The sequence below is a fragment of the Chelonia mydas genome, chromosome 18 (genome assembly GCF_015237465.2).
Source record: "Chelonia mydas isolate rCheMyd1 chromosome 18, rCheMyd1.pri.v2, whole genome shotgun sequence".
Taxonomy (NCBI): Eukaryota; Metazoa; Chordata; order Testudines; family Cheloniidae; genus Chelonia; species Chelonia mydas.
In genome coordinates this window covers 11729330-11757096 of record NC_051258.2, presented here as the reverse complement: position 1 = coordinate 11757096, position 27767 = coordinate 11729330, and the positions used below count along the sequence as shown (strand labels likewise).

Genomic DNA, 27767 nt, shown 5'->3' with positions numbered 1-27767 from the left:
TATTTCCAGCTGGGCCCCCCCGCGGGAGGAATGGTTCACCCCGAGGCCGGGCTCTGCTGCCGGGGGCCGCCATTTTGTCAGCAGCGGCTGCAGGAGAGGAAGGTGGAGGCGCCCGGAGCCCCCTCGCCCCATGTAAGCTCCCCCCCCCGCCCCCGCCCCCGCCCCCGCCCCCGGCCCGGTGAGCAGACCGCGGCGGAGAGCTAGAGGCTCTGGCGTCTCGGGCCCCAACCGCGGCTGGGCTCTGCCTGAGCGGGCCGGGGGACACGGGGAGCTAGGCCCAGCCTGGAGCTCGAGAGAGGCTGGGCTCGCTGGTGAGGCCTAGCCGGGGGGGTGATTTATAAGCTAGGCCTCATTTGGGCGCAGCCTATCGGCTAGGCATGTGGTCTCATGCCCGTCTCCCGGAAATGGTTTGGTCCTGACTCCCTTCTTCCCTTTCCCTATGGTCTGACCTCTCTGCTCCCCCAATCCCAGACTCCCTCTCCCTGGGATGATCTGGACATTCACCCCTCCACCCCCTTGGAAATGGTCTGAGCCCTTCTCCCCCTTTGCCTTCCACCGCCCACTCCAGCGTGGTCTGGTCCTTGGCTTCCCCCCTTTTTTTCTCCTCCCAGCAATGCCAGTTGGTTGGGTTCTTTCCCTGCACCCCGTCCCACACAAGCTTGGCCCTTGCCCCATTCCCTCAGTTGGGGTGATTGGTGAGATCATTGCAGATGGTGAACAAATTCTCTTTCTTTCCTAGTTTTAAATAACTTTGTTCATGACCCCTTCTCTCCAGGCATTGCCCATAAATGTCACTTTATATGTTTGTCGTTAGAACATAACACACTTAAAGCTTAGAGAAGATAAAATGCAACATCTTTTGGTAGGTTCCTAGTGCCTAGGAAGAAAAGCATTGTCGGTGTTTTACAGAGAAACAAACTGATTTATTATGAGATTAAAAATGAACAAAATAAGAGAATAAAAAATTGCTGAGGCCCTCTTTTTTTAATCCATTAGTAAAATCCAGCAAAGATGTCTGAATACATCCGTGTTACAGAGGATGAGAATGATGAGCCCATTGAGATCCCTTCAGAGGATGATGGCACTGTGCTGCTATCCACAGTAACTGCCCAGTTCCCGGGAGCATGTGGCCTGCGTTACAGGAACCCAGTGTCTCAGTGTATGAGAGGAGTCCGGCTAGTAGAAGGAATTCTGCATGCTCCAGATGCTGGCTGGGGAAATCTGGTCTATGTTGTTAATTATCCCAAAGGTTTGTCTTTGTTCCGTGCATTTTTGGTACAACCATACTTTCTTATTTACAAGGAATTTTATATCAAGATCTATGGGTTCCTTAGTTTTTATGTTTTCCTCTTATCTTACTGTCAAACCATAGAAGCAACTTAAAGTGTGTGCCTGGCCCACAGAATGCATTTCAGAGAGTTTGCTATTATTTAGTACCATAATTGTACAAGGTACTTTACAAATAGGACTTTGTCCTCCTGTTTGTAAGGCATTTAACAATCTTATATAGATAACTTCCAAAGGTCCGATCCCACAGTGAGTACCGTGCAGGGCTGAGGTTTGCCCATGTGACGCTAATTATATGATCAGGGCCAAAGACATCAGTGTTGTAGGGGAGGGTGTGGGAAAGGTGAAGGATGAAAAGGAAACGGAAAAGTAAGGAGAGCACTTTTCCTTTATCACTGAGTAGCTATTGTCTCAAACTATGTATAATACACACAACCTCTGGTCAGGCATGTGAATGTTATTTGGCAGTACTTCAGTGGAAAACAAGCTTAAAGTGTGTTTTAGATGAGAGTTTGAGTCTTCTCGTCTTCTGCACTCCTCTCTCCAATACTGTAGGGCAGTTGGATGCAGATTATAGCATATATGCAGCAAATAGTATGTATCTCTTCCCAGTTCTTAGCTTTCGCAATACATTCTGCAAAAAAGGATCTAATCCTTGTGCTGTGCTGCTTCCGACTAATGGAAGTAGCTTTCCTTTGTAATGTGGAGATGATAGTTTCTGATGTACATCTTTACATTCAGATAACAAGAGGAAAATGGATGAAACAGATGCCTCATCAGCTGTAAAAGTAAAACGAGCAGTACAAAAGACATCTGATTTAATAGTTTTGGGTCTTCCCTGGAAAACCACTGAACAAGATCTAAAGGAATATTTCAGTACATTTGGAGAAGTTCTCATGGTGCAGGTAAATTTCTGTTGTATTTGACTCTCTACTTGAGTCAAAAGCTATGAATTCAGATGGAAGTTTTTCCTGCATGAGCCAGTACAAGGCAAAAAGGCCACTTAAATTTAAAAGCACATCTTTAACTGTTGTAACATTAAAATTTGCTTTACTCTATTTGCTTTGCAGTATGCTATTTTTACTTGGAGGTATCTTGGTATGTGTTCAGGTCGTTGACCCCTGTCGAGACCGATTTCTCAAAAGGGGATGATTCTGATGTTACACTAGTGTAAACGAGACATGATATGGCCCATTGTGTGGTGTTTGGTTTTTGTGCTTTCATATTAGTTTATTGGTATGGTAGTTGTAGCATTTGTGAAGACTTACTTTTTGCAGTTCTTGTTTGAATTTGAAACTTAACTTTAACAATAAGTTTGAGTTTAGGTTTAAGGGTTTGTTTTATATGGATATTGGATTAGCACTTTGCCACGATGCATCAAACCCACACTCTTTTGAACATTGTTTGTGTAATGGTAATCCACAGCCTGATTTCGTAAGTATGAAACTGTCAAAAGCTTTTGTGTACTGTCGTTGCTAGTACCAGGGGCCTTTTCATGGGGGATATAGAAGCCTCATTAAGACAGGATCAAAACTTTTCGCATTACACTCTTTTAACCATGCTTTGGTAATCCTAGCATTCCTTTTGATCTTGGAAAAGACTACTGATTAGCATGAGTTGCAGCTAGGCTAAGAATACCAGTGCATATTACTGCTTCAGTATTTCAGCTATCTAGATCATCTTTTTCTCTCTCCCCCTCCCTTCCGCCTTAGGTTAAGAAGGACATTAAGACTGGTCACTCAAAGGGATTTGGTTTTGTTCGATTTACGGAGTATGAAACCCAGGTGAAAGTGATGTCTCAACGGCACATGATAGATGGAAGGTGGTGTGACTGTAAACTACCTAATTCTAAGGTATCTTTCCTTAAATTATTTTAGCGTTTGTAGAAACAAAACATGCACTCCTTTAAAGAATCCTATTAAGTGAACAGGGGATTAGATATATGGACAAACAAAGGGAGAGGGGGACTTTAAAGGGATCCTCGAGGCGGTTGAGAAAACAAAAGGAAGGAGTGGAGCCTGGAGGTTAGGTAAAGGAACAGTGGGATGGGGGATTGAGAAAACAACTAAGCACAGGGGAGAAGATGTCCAGTCTGAAAACTACAAAAACCAGCCTGACGACATCATAAATGTCTATCAGCCCCTGCTTCAGATACTGTCCTCATTTTGCAGAAGGGAGGAAAGTGAGGCACAGAGGATAGGTAGATAACTTGCCTAAGGCCAGACTGAGTCAGTGGCAGAGCAGGGAACAGAACCCAACACTTTGGACTATGCATATTTCCTCGCTCTATATGTATTCAACTGAAGGACTTACAGCACAAGGAATGGTCTGCTGCCTACCTAACCAATCCTCATTTGCCATCGCTTTTCAAGTCTCATCTCCTTTCCACTCTCCATTTTTCACATATATGCCCCTGGCACCACCCCTCAGAGATGCTCCTTCAGCAAGACGTTGTAAACAAATATCCAGTCATCAGAAGAGCTCTAGATTATGTGGTGGTAGATATGGCTGTGATCAGTATATACTGGTGTTTCCACCATTGTCAGCAATACTGCACCACTACAAGAGCAAAGATAGGAGATTTCCCTAAAATGTCTAGTGTAAAGGCCCTAGGGGGTAAGATTGCTTCCATCTACTCAGGAATTCCAAGTTCATCCCTGCAGTCTTCCTCTCAGGTGGTACAGTTTTTAATGACATTATCTCGGGTAGAGTGGAGAGCAACTGGAGGGTTGCTTTTCTTTAGATCTTCCTATAACTGTGATACACCCCCATGCCCTGGTTAATACTTTATGAAGTTCTCTATCACAAAAGAAACTAAGTTGTATTTAGTATTCAGAGGGATGATTGCAGTGTTTTGGTCATTATTTCTTTTCCTGCGATTCTACCCAGCAAAGTCCTGATGAACCTTTGCGTAGCAGAAAGGTGTTCGTTGGGCGCTGCACTGAGGATATGACTGCAGATGAGCTCCGGCAGTTCTTTTCTCAGTATGGAGAAGTGGTAGATGTCTTCATCCCCAAACCCTTCAGAGCTTTTGCCTTTGTTACATTTGCAGATGATCAGGTATTTATTTAAAATATTTTAGCTCCTGACATTTAGGAACCGTTTCCTAAGTCTTAAATATCTCTCTTTACCATTCTGACCATAAATGTTGACAAACACTGTCACTTAGCATGTAATTATTGGAATTGAATATACAGTGCTTGTTTTTGTCATTGCAGTTTGAGCATTTCAGTTGTACTTTGAATTTCTATTGAATTACATCAGTATGCTTACAGTTCATGTCTACAGATTCACACTTTTCAGCTGGTACTGTGTATATGGATCTTCACACTAGACTAACTTAAGTTTATTCAGTAAAGTTAAAGGATCTTGTTTTTAGTTTGTGTCAAATCTTCACACACCCTTCCTTTACAGTTTACAAATGTATTCAGAATCATGTGGTTTTTCTTGTTATGCTGTAACAAGTACTTTAAAAAATGGTCTAATTGTATATTTATTTACATCCCTTATTTCTTATAGGTTGCCCAGTCTCTTTGTGGAGAGGACTTGATCATTAAAGGAATCAGCGTACATATATCCAATGCTGAACCTAAGCACAATAGCAATAGACAGTTAGAAAGAGGTGGAAGATTTGGTGGTAATCCAGGAGGCTTTGGGAATCAGGGTGGATTTGGTAATAGCAGGGGGGGAGGAGGTGGTTTGGGAAACAACCAGGGCAGTAATATGGGTGGAGGGATGAATTTTGGAGCATTTAGTATCAATCCTGCTATGATGGCGGCAGCCCAGGCAGCGTTACAGAGCAGTTGGGGAATGATGGGCATGTTAGCTAGTCAACAGAACCAGTCTGGGCCATCGGGAAACAACCAACCTCAAGGCAACATGCAAAGGGAGCAGAACCAGGGTTTTAGTTCAGGAAGTAATTCTTACGGAGGATCTAACTCTGGAGCAGCAATAGGTTGGGGGTCAGCATCAAATGCAGGATCAAGCAGTGGGTTTAATGGAGGCTTTGGTTCAAGTATGGATTCCAAATCGTCAGGCTGGGGAATGTAGACAGTGGGCTCTGATATTGACTCTATGGTGGGAAATCAAATTTTTCTAAACTCATGGTAAGTATATTGTAAATTGCATATATACTAACATTTTCCTGATCAATTTGTTCAATGTGCAGTATATTCAACAGTATTTTTGACATTTTTCTTTTGTAAAAAGAAAGGTTAAAGGAATTTTATAAGTTTTGTTACATAATTTTTTGGAATATTGAATGGTTGAAAGTGAACTGCTGTTTGCCTGATGGGTAAACTAACACACTACAATTGAGAGGAAGGGTTTTTCCTGTAATATTTTATTCCTTGTTTCCTTGTCAGCTGAATTCTTTGCATGTTCAAAAAGGAAACCATTGGTCAGAAACTACATTCTTTCTTTTCCTCTTGTTTGTTTTAATTTGATCCCCACCATAAGAATCTCTCCAAATGCCCCAGTTGGAGAACACAGTGTCAGTGTTGTTGGTTTTTGTTTTTGTTTTCCTTTTAACACTGTCTCCCCTCATATACTAAGTACAATATGAAGGCTTCATTTAACCTCTGCAGTTCATCTCATTTCAAATGTGTATGGAAGAAGCACTTAATTGAAAGCAGTGCTGTAAATATTCTGCTTTAGGAATACTTCTGTCTACATGCTTTCTCATCCAAGAATACTTCATCACACTGCACATGCTACGTCTTAGACGGTGGGTGTTCCATTTTTATCCGCTACTCTTTATTTCATGGAGTCGTATCAACGCTATGAACGCAAGGCTGTGAGATGGAACCAGAAGGCTGTTTGAACTTTTGAAACCTTGTGTGGGATTGATGGTGTTGCCGAGGCATGAGAGGGCTGGTATGTGCGAGAAAAAGGAGAGAGCGCATGCAGAGACCTGGTGGTGCATTATGGGATTTTATTTTACTTGGCGAGATGTCTCTCAATCCTGTGGCTTTGGTGAGAGAGTGTGCAGAGAGCAATGATAGCAAATAAAGTACGAGTGTTTCTTGCATTCAAAGGACATCCATATCTGGAAGACTAAATGGGTGTTATACCTAGTTAACCAATTAGTTGAATGTGTTAAGTGAAATGAATATCTGTATTTTTTTTTCCCTTATGTCAACTGCTGTGAATGTTGTATGGTGTGTGTTCTTTTCTGTTAATGATATGTAAGTGTGGTAATGTGAATTGAAGATGATGGGGTTTGTGACGAGAACATTGAGTTTGTGGTGTGCTTTGCGGTAGTTGTAGCAGAGTTCACTAGCGAGCTCAGTGTGCCTCTTAAGGGTGGAAGTTCCACTGTCTGTAAGATATCCATAAGAATGCTGTTTGCTGCAGTTCTGTGTTTGGATGCTTTTTATAAGATTTGTCAATGTAGGAAATTCTTAAATAAAACTGATTTAAGTAATATGTGTCTTTGTTTTGCAGCCCTGAATGCAAAGAATTCATAGCAGTTAATTTATTTTGTCCTTTGAGATGAACTTCCGTAAAGTTGTTTTTGCAGTAATTCAGTTTGTTTCAGATAAGCATGCTTTAAAAGTTGACAAGTCAAATGGATCCATCACTCATCATGCATTGATACCTGACACCCAACTTGTAATCCTCTGTCTATTTTTGCATTGTTCTGTGATACATATCTAAAATCCAGTTCTCACAAGGTTGGGTGCCCTCACCTAAAATGGTAAGACATTCCCTCCAGCTTGCATCCTCACCAAGGAAACTCCTACTTGTTTTTAGGAAGTGGGGTGGATTTTTTTTGGAATTGGGGAGAACAGGCGATGGGGGAAGTATATAACACTTATACCTGTCAGTAGACTTGCTGCTCTTAAATGTATTTTCCAAAGCAGCTCCTTTGAGGATGAGAATGTAAAGCAAAATAAATATTGTAGGCTGCTTTACAATCAGCCTGCTGATTGGGAACCAAAGGGAAAATATTCCCGCTCTAATTTCAGCACAGAAGAAACTGTAAACTTGTGGCTAAAATAAAATATTAGTTCATGATGAAGAATGTCCACCTGAAGAAAGTATTGATGAATTTATAAGAGGCTTCTTATCTCCAAAAGAGAAATTTATCCAGTAGTAACACATCCAGCAAGGTTATTTCCATAAGTATTAGATCTTCAGAAATTGATTAGTGTGTGCTTGAAATCCAACACCACACTGATCCTTTTATTACTGTATTTCATATTCTGCAGCTTCTGAATACAGAGATTTAGGGCAATTTACCTTAGTTTCTGCTTTGACTTGGATATTTAAGTTCATAAAGTGGATCTTAATTAGGATGTATCCTATTTATTTGTATCTCAATGTGGTTTCTCATGAAGCGGAGACCATCTAATTTTTGTTAGCTGTTTGCACTGGTATTACTTTAACTCCAGTCCAAGGGGTAACTGGCAACTAAGTCTCAATCTACATACTTGGGGGAAAAAAAAAAAAGGCAAAGGGGGTTGTGATCTCTCCAGAAATAAGTTGTAATCCCAAATCTTTTCACTATTCAAATCCCTTTGCAAAAAGTTTCTTAATTTTTCTGCACCTAAATCAGATACGATTTCCAAACTCTGTACCATCTGTGAATTTTGCATTTTAGCACTTGCACTATTACCAGCTACTGCTGCTGAGTAACAGTTAAAAATGGTATTCTGGGACCTCCAAAGACTTAAACGGTGGCATCCCTGCAAGGAACCTGATGGTAAGTTTGTCATTAGCATGGCTTTAATTTGTTTAAACTTGTTTAAATTGAGGATCTGGTATTAACAAGTTGGCAGCATTGGGTAATCTTTACTATGAATTTTATTCTCCCCTGACCCTCAAAGAAATTCCTGAAAGTTTTGTAGCCATTTTCAGACTTTATTGGTCATTTTCTCTAAATGCTTTTTATATTCTAGTGTTTTAAGTGAGTTAATAAAAGGTATTTTTGTCACCACCTGTGAGCGTTGTCTTGTTCTTTTAACAATTTTCATTTCAAGTATGTATTACAATAACATGATTAAATAGACGATTAAATAGACAAAAGATGATCGTAGAAACAACCAGTGTTTAATATAATTAGGGTATACTCTTCAGGCTCATTTAGCAAAAAAAATAAAAAATAAAAAAAATTACATTTTAGTATAAAAGGTTCTGAGCAAACTTTTTAGGGTAACCTGCTAAATCTTTCTTAATCTGACTAGTGGGAATGTACTGCTAAAACTGATGGGATGTTGACAGTTTCCTGGGCAGTACTGCTTTAAATATGAGTGAGTACTGAGACTGGACCACTACATGACATTTATTAATTTATTAATTACATTTCAGTGATGACTGTAAATGATAAAACACCTTAGGAATCTTGGTTGTACTAACTCTCTACTCTGTTTGTTTTTGTAGAGGCAGGTTATTATAATAAGATCCCTGCAATTGTTATTAAGGGTGTTTACTCTGTTCTTAGTTACCTCTAAACTGGCTCTTAAGAATAGAGCAGAAACGTTCGGTCCATACTCTGCCATCATCTTGCAGAGCTGTCCAGCTGAAGCTGTTGGGATTTTATCAGAGGCAGCAAGTGTCTCAAAGAACTAGTCAACATTTTTGATTTTGACATTTGTATTCTAACTTGAGGGGGAATATTTATGGCTGTGCTAATATAACAAGTGCTAAACTTTCACACTGTCAACAAGTATGTTCTTCTATTAACTAGATTGGCATTACTATAGTTTCATTACATGTGTATTTTTTAAAAGGAATGGGATCCATGATATTAAGTGGACACAATAAACTTAACACTAACTTTCAGATGGAAAGTATTTAACACCTAAGATTTGAGTTTTCTGTAATCTGCTTTTTTTAGTTTATTTACATGAACTAAACAAGGTGCTGCTACATGCACAGTTTCCCTTGATCTTTTGAGCCTTCCACCTATCAACAGGTATGGAAAGCAACTTTAAAATAAGATTTGAGTGTAAAACTAATTGATTAGGTTAGTTGGGCAGATATAACACCTGAAAGTATTAATTGACACAAACTGAAATCTATTAAATCAACTTTAAAAATATTACAAAACTGGAATCTGATCTGTTAAATGTCTTAATGTACCAAAAGGGAGAATGTTATTTTTACTCACTTTTCATTAAGTCACTGCACATAAGAGACTATTTAAGAATTTTTCAAAATGGTGTTTTCAATCCACGAAATGTAGTTAATCAGTTTCGTGTATACCCCATATTGGCCAGCAACCCCACAGTCTACGCCCCAGGACACAATACCACCGACAAACCATTTCTTAGTCAGGCTGTCTACGAAAGTTAATGGTCCCCCACTGTCACCCTGGCAAGAATCTTTTCCCCCTTCCTCCTCCCCAGCACACAACATGTTTTCTGTTATTAGCAGAGATTTTCCACTTGGCAGCTTTGCAAATGCATCTTTACACTTTCTGTTGTCAATAACTACTAATTCAACATACAGTAGATGAGGGGAAAGCCTCCTTTTCTCAGTTCTTCCCCAGCCAGCTACAGTTCCCATATCATCTGTTTTCACAGGGAATCTTTCTTCTTTTCTTGGCAAGCAAATGGGTGTAATATTTGCATTAATTGGGACTTTATGTTTCAGTTTAATCAGGGCAATGTCATTGTTAAAACTCAAGCCATCACTATAACCTTCATGTACAAAAATTCCTTCTGCCCAGGCTTGTTGGTAGTGAGCTGAATTTTTGTCCAGAAATCCCATTTTGATTGTCAGAGTTGATGGGTCCATTTGATGGACGATTGCATGAGCAGCAGTTAAAACCCAATTGTCATACAAGAGGGCACCACCGGCTGAGCTTCCATCTTCATTAATTAGCATAACTTGCCAGGGGAATTGTCCAGGCTTTGCCCTTTTCCCTCCAATTATACGTTCCAGGGTTGTCCTCGTTTGTATTCCACAAACTGATGGGAGAGAAGCACATGAAGTGATAAATATTTAGTAAAGATTTGGAGTATGACAACTGGTCACTAAGTCTGGCTCAGCTGAAGTCACCATGTCACATTGCTTCTAACTAGTTAATCAATTTTGGAACAGTGAAATCATTTGCAAATGATTTTTAGTTCTCATCTGTGACCAGCCTGGAAACCTAGACAAGAGCACAGTTGCAAACTTAAGTTCGCAAATGGGTAGATGCTGTCAGATAATATTGATTTAAGGTGTGATTTTCAAGGGGACTTGGGCTCCTAGCGCACTTAAGCACTTCTGAAAATCCCACCTTTAATTTCTTGCACTGTGAGCAGAATACATGTAGGGACCAAGACTTGAAGAATCCTACTTTAAGAATAAAGAAAGAGGCTACATATAAAGTTTGGGCACAAGGAGAAGATGAGAAAGTTACTTACCTGTAACTGGAAGTTCTTTGAGATGTGTGGTCCCTATCTGTATTCCACTGTGGGTTATGCATGTGCCCAGAGTCAGAGAATTTGAAAGTAGTGTTGGTTTGGTCTGCGCATGTGCTCTGGCTCATCTTGTGCTTCTGACTGAGGTAGTAAAGGACAGAGTGGACCAACCACCTCTTTAGTTCCTTCTCCACTGCAAATCAGATCAGATCTGAAGCAGAGGGGAAGGAGTGTGGGTAGTGGATAGGGGGATCTCACATCTCTAAGAACTCCAGTTACAGGTAAGTAATTTCCTCCTCTTCAAGTGATGGTCCCTGTTGTATTCCACTGTGGGTGATTGACAAGTAGTACCTAAGAAGGAGGTGGGAGGGAGGATAAGCGCAGTAGGGTTGAATGGAGAACCTCCATCCCAAAGGATGCATCCGCAGCCGAGTCCTGTAGCAGGGTGTAATGCCTTGCAAATGTGGATGGAGAGCTATGTGGCTGCTTTACCGATATCTAGGAGGTCACTAAAGGCTTCAACCTGGTCCGTGCAGCAGTGAGAAGAAACTGAAGAGGTAGTACGTCTGCCCCACAATCTATTGCCTTGGTTGGAAGTGGGAGGTGAGCGAGGGTGCGTGCACAGAGCAGTAAATGCTACTTTCAAATTCTCTGACTACGGGTGCATGGTACACATGTATAATCCACACTGGCATACAATAGGGACCCTCATTTGAAGAAGAACAGAAGGGTATAAAAACATTTAGTCTAAAACTATAGAGGGGAATGAAAATCAATTTTACTGTAAAGGACGCTTAATATAATGTGAAATTACAGAATAGCACAAAACTCAACTTCATTGGTTTTCATGCTCTCTAAATACCAGCTAATTAGGCAATGTTGCAAAGTCAGTAATTTAATTGCCCAAACATTCAAAATCATGACATTCTGCAGTAAAACTACCTGACAATGGGCTTGTTTTCACTCAAGTCTTTCTGCTTTAGCCTGATACTCATGCAAACTGTACCTATGTTGACTATACAAACTAAGAAATTCTAATTTTATTAGGAAACTTTTTCCTGCTTCTGGTACCAGGCTCAAAGAGGCATCTGCTCTACTGTAAATTGGGTCAGACAGAATCAGGTATGAGCTTAAGAGGTCCTGAGAATCCACAGTTTCCACTGTCCTGATGGGACGTGAGAGGTGCTCAGCTTCAAGCCTCCATGTTAACAATGGTGGAAAATGCAGGAGAAGGACAAAAGAGGGATTCTTAAAAATGGGTACCACTGTAAAAGAATTAATGACTAAAGGAACCCTAGCTGAACTCTGGATATTGTGAAAATTTAGACCCATCAATATGTCTTTCTTTTATCTTTTACTGTAATTATATCATGTTCCCCATCCTGTTGAGTCTCAGATTACACCACTTCTACAGGTATGTCTATGCTGGATATGTCATAGGTCAGCAGCACGTGGAGTACCTACATGGGTAGCTCCACCAGCATGATTATAAATAGCAATATAGACGATGAGGCATGGTTAGGTGAGAGAATCCAGGCATGCCTGGAGGGTACCCAACATGCTGCCAGATCCTTGTATAGAACGTAATGAGTAAGGACCAGGTACTAGTGTAATTTTTGGCAACAACACTATTTAAAGACCACTCATAAGACAAATTATACTAAACAAAGCTGCACTTCTTATCCTGATATCAAATTCTTGCTAATCTACATCAATTATAAACTCCTTGTATAAATTCATACATTACCTGGCTCACAGATTGGCAGAGCTTTTTCTCTCTTGGAGTTCTTCCAGTATCCATCAGCACTACACTGGTATCTACCTGCATGTCATAGAAAAGGCAAGAATGCACATGTTAAGTGGCCAGCATGTTTTCAAAGCTCTGCATCTACAGAACATGGCTGTATCTGACTATATAAGTACAGAGGTTTTTCAATTCTCAGAGTTCAGGTCCTACTACCCTCTTAGGTTTTGTGAATTCCTATGGGAAGGTGGCTCTGTGCATCATCCCTCTCTCTAACTGGGCTGTGAGATGTGGGTGGTCAGGGTATTATGCAGCATAAGTATCCTACCTAAGCCTAAAGACACCACTGCCATTTGTAAAGTGGCACCCTCAGATGTGACTTGAATGTAAATTCCACACCCTGAAGGGTAAGGGACATGTATGAAGTGTTAGGTATATTAATTAAATCCTCTGAAACAGATCTTTTGTAGCATTCCAGAGCCAGCCCTCACCCAAGGATCGTTTCTTAAATCAAAGAGATCAACATTAAACTAATCTTTTATATAATATTTTAGGGCCACGTTCTACTGATCTGAATGAAGTATTGCCAGTACATGCTACAGCACCATCACACATTCACCAGCTGCAGAGAAAAATACTGCCTTGAACCTCTCAGTCAGAGTGACTGGCTGAATTTTTTGTGCCCCGTGCCTGATTTCTAAATGTTCTTGCCTAATGCAGGGCCGGGACCTGGGAGGTGCTGAGCACTGATGTCAGGAGTTGCTTGTTCTCAGCGTCTGAGGATCAGGCTGTAAGGAATAAGGTCTCCCCTTACCATTATTACTTGCTTTCATAGTGTAGAAGGTGCTCTCGCATTTGTACTGAATCTCAGCTTTGTAGGTGGTCACCTCTGGTCCTGTGATGTAAGTAATCGTGCCGTTGTCTATGTCTTCAGGTCGACCACAGTTAACAACTGAAAACAGTTCCGAAAGACAGAATTGTGAAAGGTTCTTCTAATTACCAACGTAAAAATGGGCTGCAACAGTCAAGCCAGGAGAGCAGGAGCTGATTGGCTCCCACCCCTGTTGAGAGTGTGTCATGGAAGGAAGTTTGCTGTCTTCATGTCCTACTATATAGTGGCCATCGGAGACAGGAGATAATCTCTGTAGCTCCTTAGGATGCACTTTGAAAGCTGCTTAAAGGGAACCTTTTAAAACTAGAGAAGACATTTAAAAAGAATGGCCCTTTTCAGTGTTTGTGCATCGACTCGAGTGCCGCTCTACAGGGAGGGAACAGTGCAAGACTTGTTTTACCCAAGTTTTTTCCTGGAGGTGGGGGAGGAGGTTGGATGGTGAATATGAGGGAAAGTCTGGGTCAAGTGGAATTATTGGACTATCTTCTGAAGAGTAAAATATAATGCAACCAGACACACACATTTTTATAAAATTAAAGGTAGCACTTTTGGGTGCTGGAAGCAGTTACACCCAGGGCCTTACAAGGAAACAGACCTGCATTCTAATCTAGACCAGTCTACTATCTACGGTATGTCATTCATATTGGTAATTTTTATGACACAGCCCAGAAGGAAGTATGGATAAATCTAGAATTCTACATTTCTTATAAAGGAAGAGACTATGCCTAATAGTTCTTAGAGCAAGACACTGGGAAGTAGGACTTCAGGATTCTGTTCCCACCTGCTAGTGACTTGCTTGGTGAGCTATACCAAATCCTTTTACCTCACTGTGTCTCCATTTACCCACCTACAAAATGGGTATGTCGCTACCTGCAGTACCACCTAGGTGTTGTGAGGATTTGAACTTACTTAACACAAAGTAGTTGTAATTTGTGGGGGGAGGTATTGAACAATTGGAATAGTTTTCCCTCTATGCTAATAGCTCTGATCAGTTTCTGGATACCTGTAGTATAGTTTCCAAGTAAATTAACTTCACGTTGCTACCATCATTGCTTTTTAAAACATGCTTTTAAAGAATGGTGGAAAAAATCAAGGCAGCTTCCAATTTTTGAATATGAAATACAATTGAAATAATAAAAGGGGTGACTTTTACGCAACTAAAAAAAAACCATCAAACCTATATTGCCTCCTACATCTTGGCACTTATGAAGGTAATTTTATATTCTGTGTTTGACAGAAGAATTGAGACATTGGTATACTGCAAAGTTGAAAACAATTAGTGTTGACTTACTGATGCACTTTGCAATTGGTTTGTTCCAGGAACCACTCTTTTGACATTCTGCTTTAAAAGACTTTAAAACCAGTTCATTCTGCAAGAGGAAAATAGGAAATGTATTTATTTCTCTAAAATTACTCACTTGGCTTCATTAATAATCATGATGTTGCTCACTGGGAGAATGCGTCAGTTAAATATAATGTATAGGGTTTTAGCTCACTGATATGGAATGAAAAATATGCATAAAACAGATTTATACAGGTTTGTGATGCGATTCTCAGATGTCCTACTTTGTTCTTAAACAGTAGATATATCATTTTAGTGAGGGGAAAAGGTATTTCCTATACTGCACTCATCTTGGACACAAATATAACCTTTCTTACCACTATTTGGTGGAATAAGTGAGGGTAACTTAACAGTTCTGGATATTTGTTTTGGAGTAGCAGTTCTACCCATTTATGCCTGCTGTGTGCTCCTAATGGTTAACAATGGAGATGGCTAAAGTAATATAAAAATATTCAAGTAAGAGCATGGTGTATTTTCTGGATTTTATCTATTTCGCTACATGAACAGACCCTTTACTGCATCTCATTTTGATTATTCATTTAAACTCACACAACTCAGATGCATTTAGTTATCCTAGGTCTGTACATGAACAGCAATGTCCTCAAACTGTCAAAAGTAGGATAGATTCTAGAATCTTAGTGAATGTGTAGAAAATGGAAAGACCGTTAATGTGGAGCTAGTACACTTTTTGTATTGATCATGAAGATAAGCCTGTGTGAAACTAAATAATAAGAGCCAAATTGTGATCTCAGAAGCTTGCTCTGAGTGGGTGCTGTATTTGGAATATCTTCAGAAATTACCTCATAAACACTGAAGTTGAAATGCTATGGGACTGAATGTAAAATGTCTTCTAGTGCAGCAATAGAGAGCAAACATCTAGTTTTAAAAACTCCCTCTGCAGAGATGTAGTAACAATTTAAAGAATTTTTTAAAAAATCATTCTGTTCCATTAAGTCAACGTGGTAAACATTTTTAAAGTTATTCTCTAGCTCCCAACTCAATTACAGACAAAACTGTAAGTGATGTCCAGAAAGCTTCTAAATCTGGACACTAAAACTTGTTTGGGAAAGGACAATTTTGGAAGGACCACAACTGCAGAAATAACTAATGCAAACTGTGTGTGTATAGTTGATGCACCCACAATTACACTAGGAGCAGTACAGATGTTAAATTCTTTGTACAGTGGCTAACTGGAGAGAAACACATTTAATTCCACAAATTAACATCCCTAGGGAAACCAGAGAAGGAGAAGCTTTGGTTTACCTACTTCCAACAGCACATATCCAGTATCACAGGACAGAGTATAGTAGTCTTTCAGGATGTATTTTGCTTGCACTGGATTGATGTGACCATGGGGTGGTGCTTTAGGACTGGGGCATGGCAAAGCTGTAGCGGGATGGAAAACAAAACATTATCCTTCCTCCTAAGGCAGATTCTAATCTTTGTTTCTAAATCTGCTATTAGGAAACCAAATACCATGTTTTCCCCTCACAGCGTAACTAAGACCAAAAGGAAACATTTCATAGAGAAATGTGTAAATTTGCTGTGTTGTACTCATGAACAATGGTTGCAGTTAGCAACGCTGATTCTGGGTCACACAGGACTGACTAGTCTTCCCGAAGCTGTGGAGTGAAGGGTGTCTCTGTAGCCTAGACACCAGTTCATAGTTCTACCAAGCTGGGTGCTTGTTTCTTAAAGCCAGAGCCAGGCCAGACAATTCTGACGCTAGACCCAAGGAGATCTCACCCTGCGTTGTTGTTCTGGCTCTCCTCAAGGGGTTTTACATTGGTTAATGAAGCAAGTAAAAACTAAGTATGAAAGCAGTTTAGAATGGTTTGCTTGCTCTGTATGCCTCCCTGGAATGAAGTCCTGGGAGTGCTCTGCAGCTGAAAATTAAGTAGGGAGAAGTGTCAGAGATGCACTGTGTGGTAGTGTAACAGAACAGTAGCAAACAGCAGTGCATCGGTTACTACTACGCTGTACACCTTGGCCTTTTGGAACTTCACACGGATAGAAATTCTCCTGCTCCAAAAGCGCAAGCCCTTACTACTTGAGCTGAAGGAGAATCACTGCTGAGCAGCATCGAGCCTATGAAGTGCAGTTGATTCCATCCAGTATAGAGAAGTGGTACACTTACACAATAACCAGTTCATTACATGATCAAGCTCCTGATGCGGCAGGAAGTGCAGGTTAATTTGAAATGAGTAGCGTGGCAATATTGCCAGTGAAATGGATCTCACAGAAATACCCTTACTACTGATCCTAGTCAAAAAGGTGATAGACTGAGAATGTAGCAAGAATTAATATGAGCATAAAGAAATTTGGCTCTGGAATCAGCATCAGCAGTCCTGCCTCCTACAGAAGAGCTAGATTTACAAATGGCAAGAACAGAGCTACCCACCTGTTGTAGTGTATGAGATCTTCCAACCAGTGTGGTCTCCGGAGATATCGGTGGTGAAAGTAATATCCACAACATTGCTGCCTGTCTCAATTTTTGGAGGTATGTTCTGTCCACAGAATGGGCCATATTCCTTTTTGGGTGTTTTAATCTGAAACAGTGAGAAGAGTCAGACAACCGTGCTTTGCCCATTCCAGGGTACTCAGATCATCTAAGGAGCATACAACTTGACTTCAATAGGACACACAGGTAGGGACTGTGCAAACCTCTAGCTATGGCTCTCTTAGGGGATGATAAATTTTGTTAAATGTTCAATAGAAACAAAGCTATAGTTATTTTGATTGATAGCAAGTCATCAATAATTGCATATCGAGCATCTTTCATCAAAGCATCTCAAAGGGCTTTAGAAATATTATTAAGCCTTACAACATCCTCATGAGGTAGATATTATGTCTATTTCACAGGTAGGCAAGCTGTCACTACAAGAGGTTAAGTCACATGCCCAAAATCACACAGTGAGTTAAGGGCAGAGCTTAGGATAGAAGCCGGGAATCTTGCTTCCCAATCATCTTATGAAAGTGTGTTGTTCTTGGTGACATTCCCAAACAAGAAAACCTTAAAGGGCAAGGGATAAAGGGTACGATTTGAGGAAGGTGCAGCAAGTGACGAAAGTAGGCTCAGCCACCAAGACTGTGACGAAAAAACAATGAGACTCAACAGACCTTAAGGGCGTCATAGGGACACACTGTTTCCATGTGACTTTCCACGTTAAAGGTTTCCACAAATTCCAGGATGATCATGAAGCCATCTTCCACCCGGATAGTGTAGCTGCAGGTGGAGAGTTTGGGATAAGGCTTGGGATAATTGGGACTGATGATCACTCCAGATCTCTTAGTAAAAGCATTGTTCTGACACTGAGCTAGAAGAAGAAAAACAAAAATGGTAACAGTGATAATTTCCCCTAGAGCTGCATCTCCTCACATAGTAGGGATTGCAGAGCCTCTTCTACACTAGTCTCTCTTCTGGAGAATAACTTTCAAATCGTTGCTTAGGGCACAAGGGAAGCAAATTGTGTAGGGGTGGGGGCAGGGGGGAGCCTTACAGATGTCCCTAGTCTGGATTTGTCCCTGTTGCAAAAGTCACTAGATCTATCAGTGACTTTGGGGCATAGTTAGAGGCCTAGCACCATAAAGCAGTGCTGTCTCAGGAATGGTACCTTGACAAGGGCAGGGATTGAGTGGGAAGAAGAGGAGCCAGAACCTTAATAGCCAGGGTGTTGCAGGTCAGAATTAAGAGGCAATGGTAGGGCTCTGTCGGTCCAGCAGTGGCTGGCTGGGAAATATTAGAATGTGACAGAGCTGGGATGCAGGCAGGAGTGAAACAGAGAATCTGTATGTCAGGTCTGTGATGCCCCAGCAACACTGTAAGCTGCTAAACACGTGGCTTTCCTACTGTAGCCAGACTCTGCATGGTTCTAGTCAAAGCTATCAGTCCCTCACTTCCAGAAACCTCACTATACATCTAATCCTTCTTCCTTTGCCAGAGATTTAAGATACTTTATTCTCTGGGCAAAACCAGCTGTGCCCCTTGAACTTGGAGCCACAATGCTTCCTGCTGAAGAGAGACAGGGAGGAACAACCACAAGGCTCTCTGCTTGTTGATTGCTGCAAAGTGGTGCTTTGATTAGCTGGGCACCAAGGCTTTATGATGTGCTGCCAAGAGTCAGATGAGCAGCTTCCTTTAATTAATAGGGAATGATGGACCAGTTGCTAAATTTGGCATATTGTCCAGTCTATAGCAGCATTGGTAAAGCTAAATTAATTATAAAAGGGAAAACTGTTTAGCTTTTTAAACATATCCTTAGGCCCACAATCCTAATCCCTGTCAACAAAAATGCCATCACAACCCCCACCCTCCATTACCAAACACACTCAACAATCTAAAACAGAACTTTCCTATGGGTTGCCTGTCACATTTTGTGTTGTCTAGTTAGAGGGAAAGCTTCTCAGGGTAGGGACTGTCTATTGTATGGCACAGAGCATGTTCGTGCCACTTAAATAATTCTCAGGTTTCCTATGGTAAAATTGTGGGCTCCTCTTATTTTGGAGAATGAAACCTATTCTCACCTGACCCTCAATTATACAACAATCCCATCTGCTGATGCTCAGATTTACATTGTAAGCTTTTTGAGGCAGAGATCATATGTTTGTTATGTGTTTGAACAGTGCCTAGCATACTTGCGCTATCACAATACAAACAGTTACGCGCTTTGGGCTCTGCTTATGTTTCTTGATAGAAACATAAGCAGAGCGGTAGTATCCTTCCGGAGCAAGCTGAAGTTTCAGAACCATAACTCTGACCGGCTCTTCTGGAGCAGCTCTGAGCAACTACATGAACCTATCCATTGCCATGGTACCTAAGCATCAGAGTGCATTGTATTTCAAACCCCTGAAGCAGCTACCTTGTCAACCAAACATCAGAGAACAACATACAGATGGTTAGGCTTTTTGCTTTAATACCAGGCCCCTCTGTCATGGAATCTGAACACACACTCAATTTTAAAGTCCTGGTCGAAGTGCCCGTCCCACCTGCAGAGTGCATTTGCTTTTGCCCTGCAGGAGTGAGAAAGATCTTTGGTGCACTAAAGTGCCAGGAGTTTGGCAGCTGATTTTGACTCTGCTCTTCCAGGCTGCTGCTCACTTTGTTTCCTGTAGCTGGTGTAAAGGAATCAGCTGAGCTATGTTAGATGTTGACACCCATCTCTTCCTCCTACTCCACACGCCAGGAGAATAATTGGCAATTGCTTTCTTCTTTAAGTCACTGCCACATTTTTTCCCACTAAATGGATGGCCCTGTAATTCTATGGTCTGTGCCTCAATGTACTGAAGCCTTTGGTGAGTATTAGACAGAAAACTAGGGCCCCATTGTGCTATTAATCTTCTGTGATATGCCTTCCTGAGCCATTGATGGTGTTGCTTACAGTATTGATTTGGAGACTTTGGGTTCTTTGCTTTGCCCTTAAGAGCTTGGTGGAAAGTAGCATGACCACATCCTCACTTTCATCCATCACAGGGCTGGAACAAGAAGGAAGTCCAATTCAATACAAAACGTTAACTCCTTCCTGGTCACAAACAAGGTAGTGGAAAATTGCTTGCTCTCCAGAAACTTCATTTCCCTTGTATCACAAGAGGCTAAGCTAATCCTATCATCCTTATGAGTGGTCATAAAACAGGCAGGAGCCAAGGAGCAATACCCTTCTAGCCTAAAGAAAGAGATAGTGCATGTTCTCATTCCAAAGATCCAATACCTTACCTACACAAGCCTTCACCCATGCCTTGCATCTACTGCATGAATTAGGAATACCCCCGTGGAGGCGAGAGTGTGGGACAGGGCCATCTCTGTTACAATGACCTCTGTGCTAGGCTACCTGATCTTAGTTTCCATTTATTATACATGGGAAATTATATACTATATTTATTGTAATCATCATATATATTTATATTTAAAATACTGGGATTAGTTAGAGAAGAGAGTAAAGGGCAACATGATAGAGGAATCTAAGATAATGAATGTTACAGAAGTGGTCAGTTGGGTTCGCATATTTTGTGCATATATTACCTATCACCATGGCATCCAAAGACTATTTACTTTCTCCGATAATACAAGAACAATGGGACACCTACATGATATTAAAGGCCAAGAAATTTAAAGTTTGATATAAGGAAATACTTTTAAAATGTTGCATATAATTACGGAATGGGTAATAGGGTGGATCACTTGATGATAACCTGTTCTGTTCATTCCCTCTGAGGCACCTGGCATTGACCACTGTCGGAAGACAGGATCCTGGGCTAGATGGACCATTTGTCTGACCCAGTATGGCCGTTCTTATGTTCCCTGTGGAACTTGCTGACACATGATGTTAATAAAACTAAGAGTTTAGTGGAATAAAAGCAGACTAGACAATTACAGTTACCCTAACTAGGATCAAAATGTCTAAGAGGGATCAACACAGGACATAAGGCAGCCACCAGTTAGAGTTAGGAAGGAACAGCTCACAGAGGTGTATTTCAGAACTGTTGATTATGAGGGATTTATACCATTCTCTGAAGCATTTGGAACTGACCATTGTCAGAGACCAGGCACTGAACAACATGAACCATGGGTCTGATCCATTAAGGAAATTCCTGTGTTCCAGAATTGCCCCAAAAGTGTTAATCTCCTAACATAGCACAAACAAGATGTTTGTGGAGAAGCTCTTTGGGGCAGGAACAGTCTATTTGTACTGTTCGTACAGCGCCTAGCACACCTGGCTCCTGGTTTGTGACTGGAATCCCTCAGTGCTGCCACAATACTAATAAGAGGAGGAAAGTGCAGACATCTCACTATTCAGAAAATGGGTCCTCAATCTTAACCTTGTTCTGGAGGACTAAGGAAGGGCAAAGATGGAGGCTAATTAATTCTTCATCCTCACTTAAACCTGGCTCCTTTGAGCCAAGAGTGCCCATTGAGACTCATTGTGGTTGGTGGTTTTGCAACAAGACAGTTTGGGGACATGTGAGCAGACACCAATAAACGCTCTTGATATGTAGCCACAAGCAGCAGCTAAAACCAGCTGACCAGACAGGAGCAGACACCTCATGCCAGACCAAGGGATTTGCAGCTTGAAGATGAAACACTTTAGGACCTGTTCTACTTTTCTATTCAATATCTCCTGGATGTGGCCATCGGGAGCTGCCTTTGAAAGGGCTATATTTTTACTTCGCAGATCTGCAAGTGAGAAACTCATAAACTAGCCAGCACAAAAAGAATCAAATGTTCAAACAGCTCTCAGCAGGAATGCAGAGCCTGGGTTTCTCAAACCAACCTTTACAGCTGCCCAGAGAGTGCTCAATTATACTTAGCCCATATTTTTATTCGAATCACAGTGAGCTATTCACCAGAGACTTGAACTCTGAAAAATGAGCCCCTCTAAACTTGTGAGCTCAGTGCCACCGGCTCATTAGGTTTCTAACAAAAAGTGGGTCGTAAATTTGTGCCATTGAGCCACCAGAAAAATCTCAAGCTGCTATAAGCATGGAAGCCAACAGAAGTACTGCGAGCATGAAGCAGCCTTCAAGACAAGATCAAGTACATCAGGACACAGCCTTCCTACCCATGAAAGAGCTAGTCAGGCTGAGATTGGCACTGTGATCTCTAGGTGTCTAGGTTTGACTACAGCCTTCATCACCAGAGTATCTAAGCGCTTCACACTCATGGTGTGTGTGGGTGGGGGGCGGGGGAAGGGGTTACCCTCACAACATCCTTGTGAGGTAGGGAAGTGGTGTTGTCCCCATTTTACAGATGGGAGACTGAGGCACAGGGTAGATTAAATGACTTGCCCAATGTCATACATGAAGTCTGTCATTAAGCCGGGACTGAGCCCAGGTCTTCCAAGCCTGCATCTGATGCTCTACCTATTAGACCGTCCTTCCTCCCAGTCTTCCCTTGGAACAGGGATTTGGGGTATGCATGAACTGAGCATAGAAAAGCAGAGACTGGAGTAGAGAGACTGAGCTTCTGAGGCTTGTTTTAAGTGCCCCCTGCCCTTTTTTTAACTTCAGCAATGAAGAGGCTCCACGGCCTCATGAACTTGCTGAGTTTTTTTTAATATAAAGCCTGGCTTTATCTTCAGGGGGATTTTCCTGGAGCCTCCCAGTTCCACTAGTGAATATCCCACTTGCAGCCAGCAAACAGGTCCTGGAACATGGCTAGTGAACACCCATTGAGGTTACCTAGCCAGCTCCTGTGTTACCTTGAAATAGGAAAGGGAGGCATGGATCAATGCTATGGGGACATTAGTGGAGACTGCACCACAGGAGTTAACCTGGCCAGCTACTGTGCCACTTATAAAGAAGGAACCAGGCACTGGATGGAGCCACTTATTTAAATCCACCTCTGTTTCCAGGATACTATCTCTGTCAGTGGCAGACAGAGGACACATGGCAGCATATGAGCTCAGCTGAGCTGCCTTGTGGCTACAATGGGCGCTCTGGATCTATCAGGCAAGAGATGGGACTTCCTTTCCACACTCAGCGGAAAGACACCGCTCCCGCAAAAGCTGGCTGCTTTTCTTACACTAACTGCCTTGTGCTGTCCTCTTCCCCCATTCCTTTGGCCACTCATCATATGCTAAGCTCGTAAATTCTCTGGGCCAGGGCCTATCTTCATTATTTTCTTTAGCAAAGCACCTGGAGCCCAGAGACTTTGCAGAGGGTTCACCAGATCGCACCATTAGAACAGGGTTGGGTTTCCAGTGGGAGATGTGGCTAAAGTCATAAAGTTTGGGTCCAGATCCCGATTTTTCCACAGTGTCAGCATGCTCAGAACTGGGGCTTCTGGCTTGTTTGAACACAGACATGAGGTTCTCTCTTGGAGTCTGAATAGATCGAACTTACCGAGTGTTCAAAGGGGTGGAGGGATTCAGGTCCTGTTCCAGTTTAAGCACTTTGATCAGTCAAGCAAGAAAAGCAATGGGCTTAAGACCAGAGGCAGTCCTATCTCTAGGTAGCTTTACTGCCAAAAGCAGGGCTCTCTCTAATCAGCCTCTGCCTTATCTGCCTTCTCCCTTCCTCAGCAGCACATGGCAATACAAAGAAATGAGGAGGAGGCTGCAGTTGACTTTAGGAACAGGAAAAGCCATTTTATTGTCTGCAGGAGGCAGGTCTGGAAGGAAGGAAACTGAGACATGCGCAAGTCACTAATCAAACAAGCAAGCGGAGCTGGTGGCCCTGTGACATGCAGCTATGGGCAGGTCAGGAAGAAGGATGAGCCAGCTCTTCCCAGCACATCTGTCTTGATCTCTGCCTATGCGAGGAGAAGCTTAATTATCTCACACTGGAAAATAAAGGAGAAAGAGAGTAAATAAGTAAGAGGGCAGCCAGTCGCAGCCTTCCCAGAGCGGGGCCAAAAACTCAGAGAGGCAGCTTCAGTAGTCAGCATCTTTCCAAACAGACCTTTGGAGTCTGAAGGATGGAATGAGCTCAGCGCTTGCCATTTTAAATCAAGATGGGAGATTTGCTTTAAAACAACAACAAACCCAGCCCCCCTGTTGTTACAAGCCCCAGTGATGGGAAGAGGAAAAGGGACTGGGACAGCAGGCAGAAGTTCCCATGGCACTAGAGATATGCCCGAGTCTCGGAGTCTGGCTCCCAAATCGGACCCAAACATCCCCCCAATTTGTGTATGTTTGCAATGGGCTGCACTGAAATGCTAGATCTGGTTCCCAAATCGGACCCAAACATCCCCCCAATTTGTGTGTGTTTGCAATGGGCTGCACTGAAATGCTAGATCCAGAGACAGGCTCGAACTTCAGAGTTTAGATCTAAATCCATAGCAAAGTAGTGGAAAAGCTGGGCTTGCCGTGTCATTCCACGTACAAAATGGCCCTGATTCTCCCCAGGCACAGGAGCCAGCTCCTGGTCAGCGAAGCTGCATGTGGCAGGGAGGAATCTGGCGCCAGGAATCTGCACATGTTTTGCGGCAGGCAGAACCAAGCCCGAGGTGTTGATCGTTGCACTGATTCAGACAGACATTCACTCCTTATTGTCAGATCATAAACCTTCCTTCAGCAGCACGTGCAGAGCAGCAGAGACAGCCAGCAGCCCGGCTGTGTGCCTGCTAGGGGAGGGGGAGCTCTGGCGGGCCCCCTCACCTATTTCAGGGTGGGTTATTATGGCCCGTGTCAATAGCATGAGGACTCTCCTAGCCGTCAGGTAATAGCAGGGCTGTTCTCCATCTGAACGGGGAATGCACTGTCACTCGTCAGCAGATTGTTCCTCCTCGAAGCAGCCCCGAGCTCGGATCCCGAAGCGCCAGAAGACTCAAAAGTATTATCCATCGCAGCACTCGGAAGGCAGGAGTGCTGGCCGGAGGGGCTGGGCTGGCAGCCCTGCAGACTGAAGGTCTCCGATATGAGCAGCCACGGGGCAGGCTTCCTTCCTCTAGCCAACATGCTGAAAACCTGGCCTGGAGGGATGATTTCTGGCAGCGACTGGAATGTTCTAACCTCCATGCCTAGCCAAGCAATGGCCTCTCTTCTGAGACTGCTGACACCAGGGCTGGTGAATGCTAGGGGTGGGATACCTGACCTGCAGGAGCTAGACACTCTGCCATCAGCTGAGGAGTGTATGCACTGACTCATGCCCTGCCCCACCAGGGTGACTTCAGCTGGCCTGCAGGGGCCATAGGCCAGCTCTGAACTTGGCTGCGGCATGGATTGCTTACTGACCTGGTCGAGAGGGACTCCTGTTCTAACGGGGTGGGGGCAGCTGACCCTGCGCATGGGTAGAGGGGCAGACTCACCTACGCAGGTCCTCTTGTTTTCATGGAGGACGTAGCCAACCCTGCAGCTGCAGTAGAAGCCGCCCAAGTAATTATGACAGTGATGGTCACAAAGCGGTTCGTCGTCAATCAGCTGCTCACACTCGTCAACATCTAGCGGGTTGAAACACAGCAGCATTAACTTGACTGCACTGGGTGGTGGGCTCTCGGAGCTCTGTGCAGGAATGTAATGGGAACTGGCGGGGAGGTGGGAACAGAGCAGGGACATGTTTTCATAAATTGACTCGATACCCTTTAACATGTGTCTGTGCCAGGCTGGTTTTCCTTGGTATTCTTTGTAAAACATAAAGGTGGGGCTTTCAGAGGAACCTAAGCCAGGCAGGGGTACAGTTCCCCCAGGAAGCGAACGGGCCTGGTGCTTCTGAATCACTCTGGGGCTTTTCAAACACACTTCTCCCCCCACTGCCTCCCCTTAGCTTGTACAGTTGGAAGATCCCCTGCTCTAGGCACCATATGAAACTCAAAGCCAAACACCCAGCACAATCTGACAGCTGGTGAAGGAGCATACAGGGGATTCCCCCTTCCCCAGACACCAGCTCTGCCTGGCCCTCTGTGACAGTGCCGTCTTGCACAGCGATTACTAATGCTGGCTTTGTATTCTGTTCTCACACAGATTCCTGTCGTACTCCATTGTCCTAGGAAGAATCTACCTCCTAACGCCTTGCTCTCCTCCAGCACTGTCCAATCCTTTACAGACGTTAATTAACCATCGCAGAAGCCCTGGATGGTAAATGGGAGTCTCCCCATTTTGTCCATGGGGGAAGAGCAGGTTCAGAGACAGTAAGTGACTTGCCCAAGGTCACACAATGAGACAGTGGCAGAGTTGGGGATAGATGTTCTGAGTTGTAGTCACCTACTCAAGTCACTACCTGTAATGAATACAGCTGATCCTAATCCATTCACTAGTAGGAGCAGGCAGAGTCTCCATCCACCTGAGAAGCATAGCTGTCTCCTTCGGCCAGCCCCTGGTGCTAGCAGCCAGAGTCTGCGTGAGGCCAGGAGGGGAGCTGGCCCTAGCATAGCTGGGTTGGTTTCTCTACCCCTTCCTCCTCAGTGAGGGGCCCATCTCTCACCTTCAGCTGAGTAGAAGGCCTCGAAGCCGGTGAACTGGTTCTCGTTGGAGTAGTCGGATCGGAAAGTCACAGTGAGGGTGTTGTCGATGGAGTGGTACGTCCTGTTGCCTGGAGCCTCCTCGGTGTCTGTGCTCTCGTGTCCACACAGTGTGGCCACCGGCTTCCCACCGGAGCTGATCTGCGCAGGGGATGGAGGAGTCAGTCACATCTACACTCAGCTGCAGCCTCTATTTCCATGCCTGCCCCCCACCCAGTATATGGAGCCCAATCCTGCAACCCTGAAATCAGGGGGACCAGGAGTAGGTCCTTGTGCAGGGCCACACCCAGCTCCCTCCCTAACCATGGTATGCCCCATTGCCAGCTCCATATAACTATCACCACCCTGCCTGCTTCCAGCTTGCCTTGATTCTCCCCCACCCCCCCGCCACCTTTCAGCTGTGGCATCTCCCTCTCTGCAGCCTCTGGGCACCTCTCTGGAGCATGACCAAGCAGGAATAGAGGGACTGGAGATAGCTGGAGAGGCAAGAAAAGGAAGGAAGAACCAAGACAGGCACTAGCAAGAGCAGCTTTAACTTGTAGCCAGGGCTCCACAGAACCCTGAATGAATCAGCGCATCTGTCATGTGCCCTAGCCACGTGCTCTCCACTCTGCTGGCAGAGCTGAGTCTGAAGACTTTCCACCACCAGGAAGGAGATCTGACCATAAGAGAAACTGGTTCCTTGAAACCTGTGACCCCAGCTGGAGCTGGTTGTGCCATATATCGGTATACACATTTCATTCTGAGTGCGGAAGGGGATATGCAGCTCCAGGAGACACAGACAGTATAAAGCAAATTACCCAGAGAAATACATGTGTCTCTACAGAAGTGGACATGCCATGCCATATTGTAAGTACAAACATACACCTCTCATAGGTCTCATATACAGCCAGCCATCAACGTGCACAGACGCAAAGTTCTATATTAATACATACGCCACCCTCTTTGCCCCGAGGCTCAGCGTACCTTCACGTAATCGTATTCACACAGGTAGGACAGCTCCATGTTAAAGTGCGTGAAGTAGATCCGGATGGCGTATCCCTTGGGGACGCTGATATTCCAGCTTCTCTGCTTGTTGTTGGGGTAGACGTTTGGGAAGTCTGGGGATGTGATCCTCCCATACATTTTCTGCAGCTGGATGTTGCTACCCACTCCATGGCAAAGGGCTGCCAAGAGGAGGTACAGCCTGCCCCAAATGGAACACAGACAGTAACTAGGGGGGTGAACGTTAGCTCAGAGATCACGTTTGCTACACACCG

The 27767-nt window shown here is 43.3% G+C and overlaps 2 protein-coding genes across 3 annotated transcripts in view; one reads left to right on the top strand and one right to left on the bottom strand.

The window, feature by feature from the left end:
- The first annotated feature begins 4 nt into the window (after nucleotides 1-4).
- On the top strand, nucleotides 5-7723 carry LOC102929659 (TAR DNA binding protein). Its single transcript, XM_037881162.2, has 6 exons — nucleotides 5-132; nucleotides 997-1249; nucleotides 2029-2192; nucleotides 3000-3140; nucleotides 4177-4347; nucleotides 4807-7723. Exons 2-6 carry the CDS (start codon nucleotides 1012-1014, stop codon nucleotides 5335-5337), a joined length of 1245 nt encoding a protein of 414 aa, XP_037737090.1. The 5' UTR covers nucleotides 5-132; nucleotides 997-1011; the 3' UTR covers nucleotides 5338-7723.
- Nucleotides 7724-7882: 159 nt separating this feature from the next.
- The window catches only part of MASP2 (MBL associated serine protease 2), a 46087-nt gene continuing 26202 nt past the window's right edge, over nucleotides 7883-27767 (bottom strand). The window contains exons 2-11 of one of the 2 annotated variants that reach the window (XM_043531710.1): nucleotides 27475-27694; nucleotides 26472-26649; nucleotides 25360-25491; nucleotides 17739-17935; nucleotides 17020-17167; nucleotides 15886-16004; nucleotides 14568-14646; nucleotides 13199-13336; nucleotides 12388-12462; nucleotides 7883-10202 (exon numbers count right to left, since the gene is read on the bottom strand). In XM_043531710.1, coding sequence (XP_043387645.1) covers nucleotides 9433-10202; nucleotides 12388-12462; nucleotides 13199-13336; nucleotides 14568-14646; nucleotides 15886-16004; nucleotides 17020-17167; nucleotides 17739-17935; nucleotides 25360-25491; nucleotides 26472-26649; nucleotides 27475-27633 — 1995 coding nt within the window. In that variant the 5' untranslated portion in view covers nucleotides 27634-27694 and the 3' untranslated portion in view covers nucleotides 7883-9432. The remainder of the gene's footprint in view (nucleotides 10203-12387; nucleotides 12463-13198; nucleotides 13337-14567; nucleotides 14647-15885; nucleotides 16005-17019; nucleotides 17168-17738; nucleotides 17936-25359; nucleotides 25492-26471; nucleotides 26650-27474; nucleotides 27695-27767) is intronic. The other variant, XM_007053708.3, reaches the window with a different exon arrangement.

Excerpts from the sequence above, each read along its gene's own strand:
- LOC102929659 (XM_037881162.2), top strand. The coding sequence starts at position 1,012 with ATGTCTGAATACATCCGTGTTACAGAGGATGAGAATGATGAGCCCATT. Across the intron at positions 3,141-4,176 it reads GTAAACTACCTAATTCTAAG|CAAAGTCCTGATGAACCTTT; the intron begins GTATCTTTCCTT and ends GATTCTACCCAG. Across the intron at positions 4,348-4,806 it reads TTACATTTGCAGATGATCAG|GTTGCCCAGTCTCTTTGTGG; the intron begins GTATTTATTTAA and ends TATTTCTTATAG.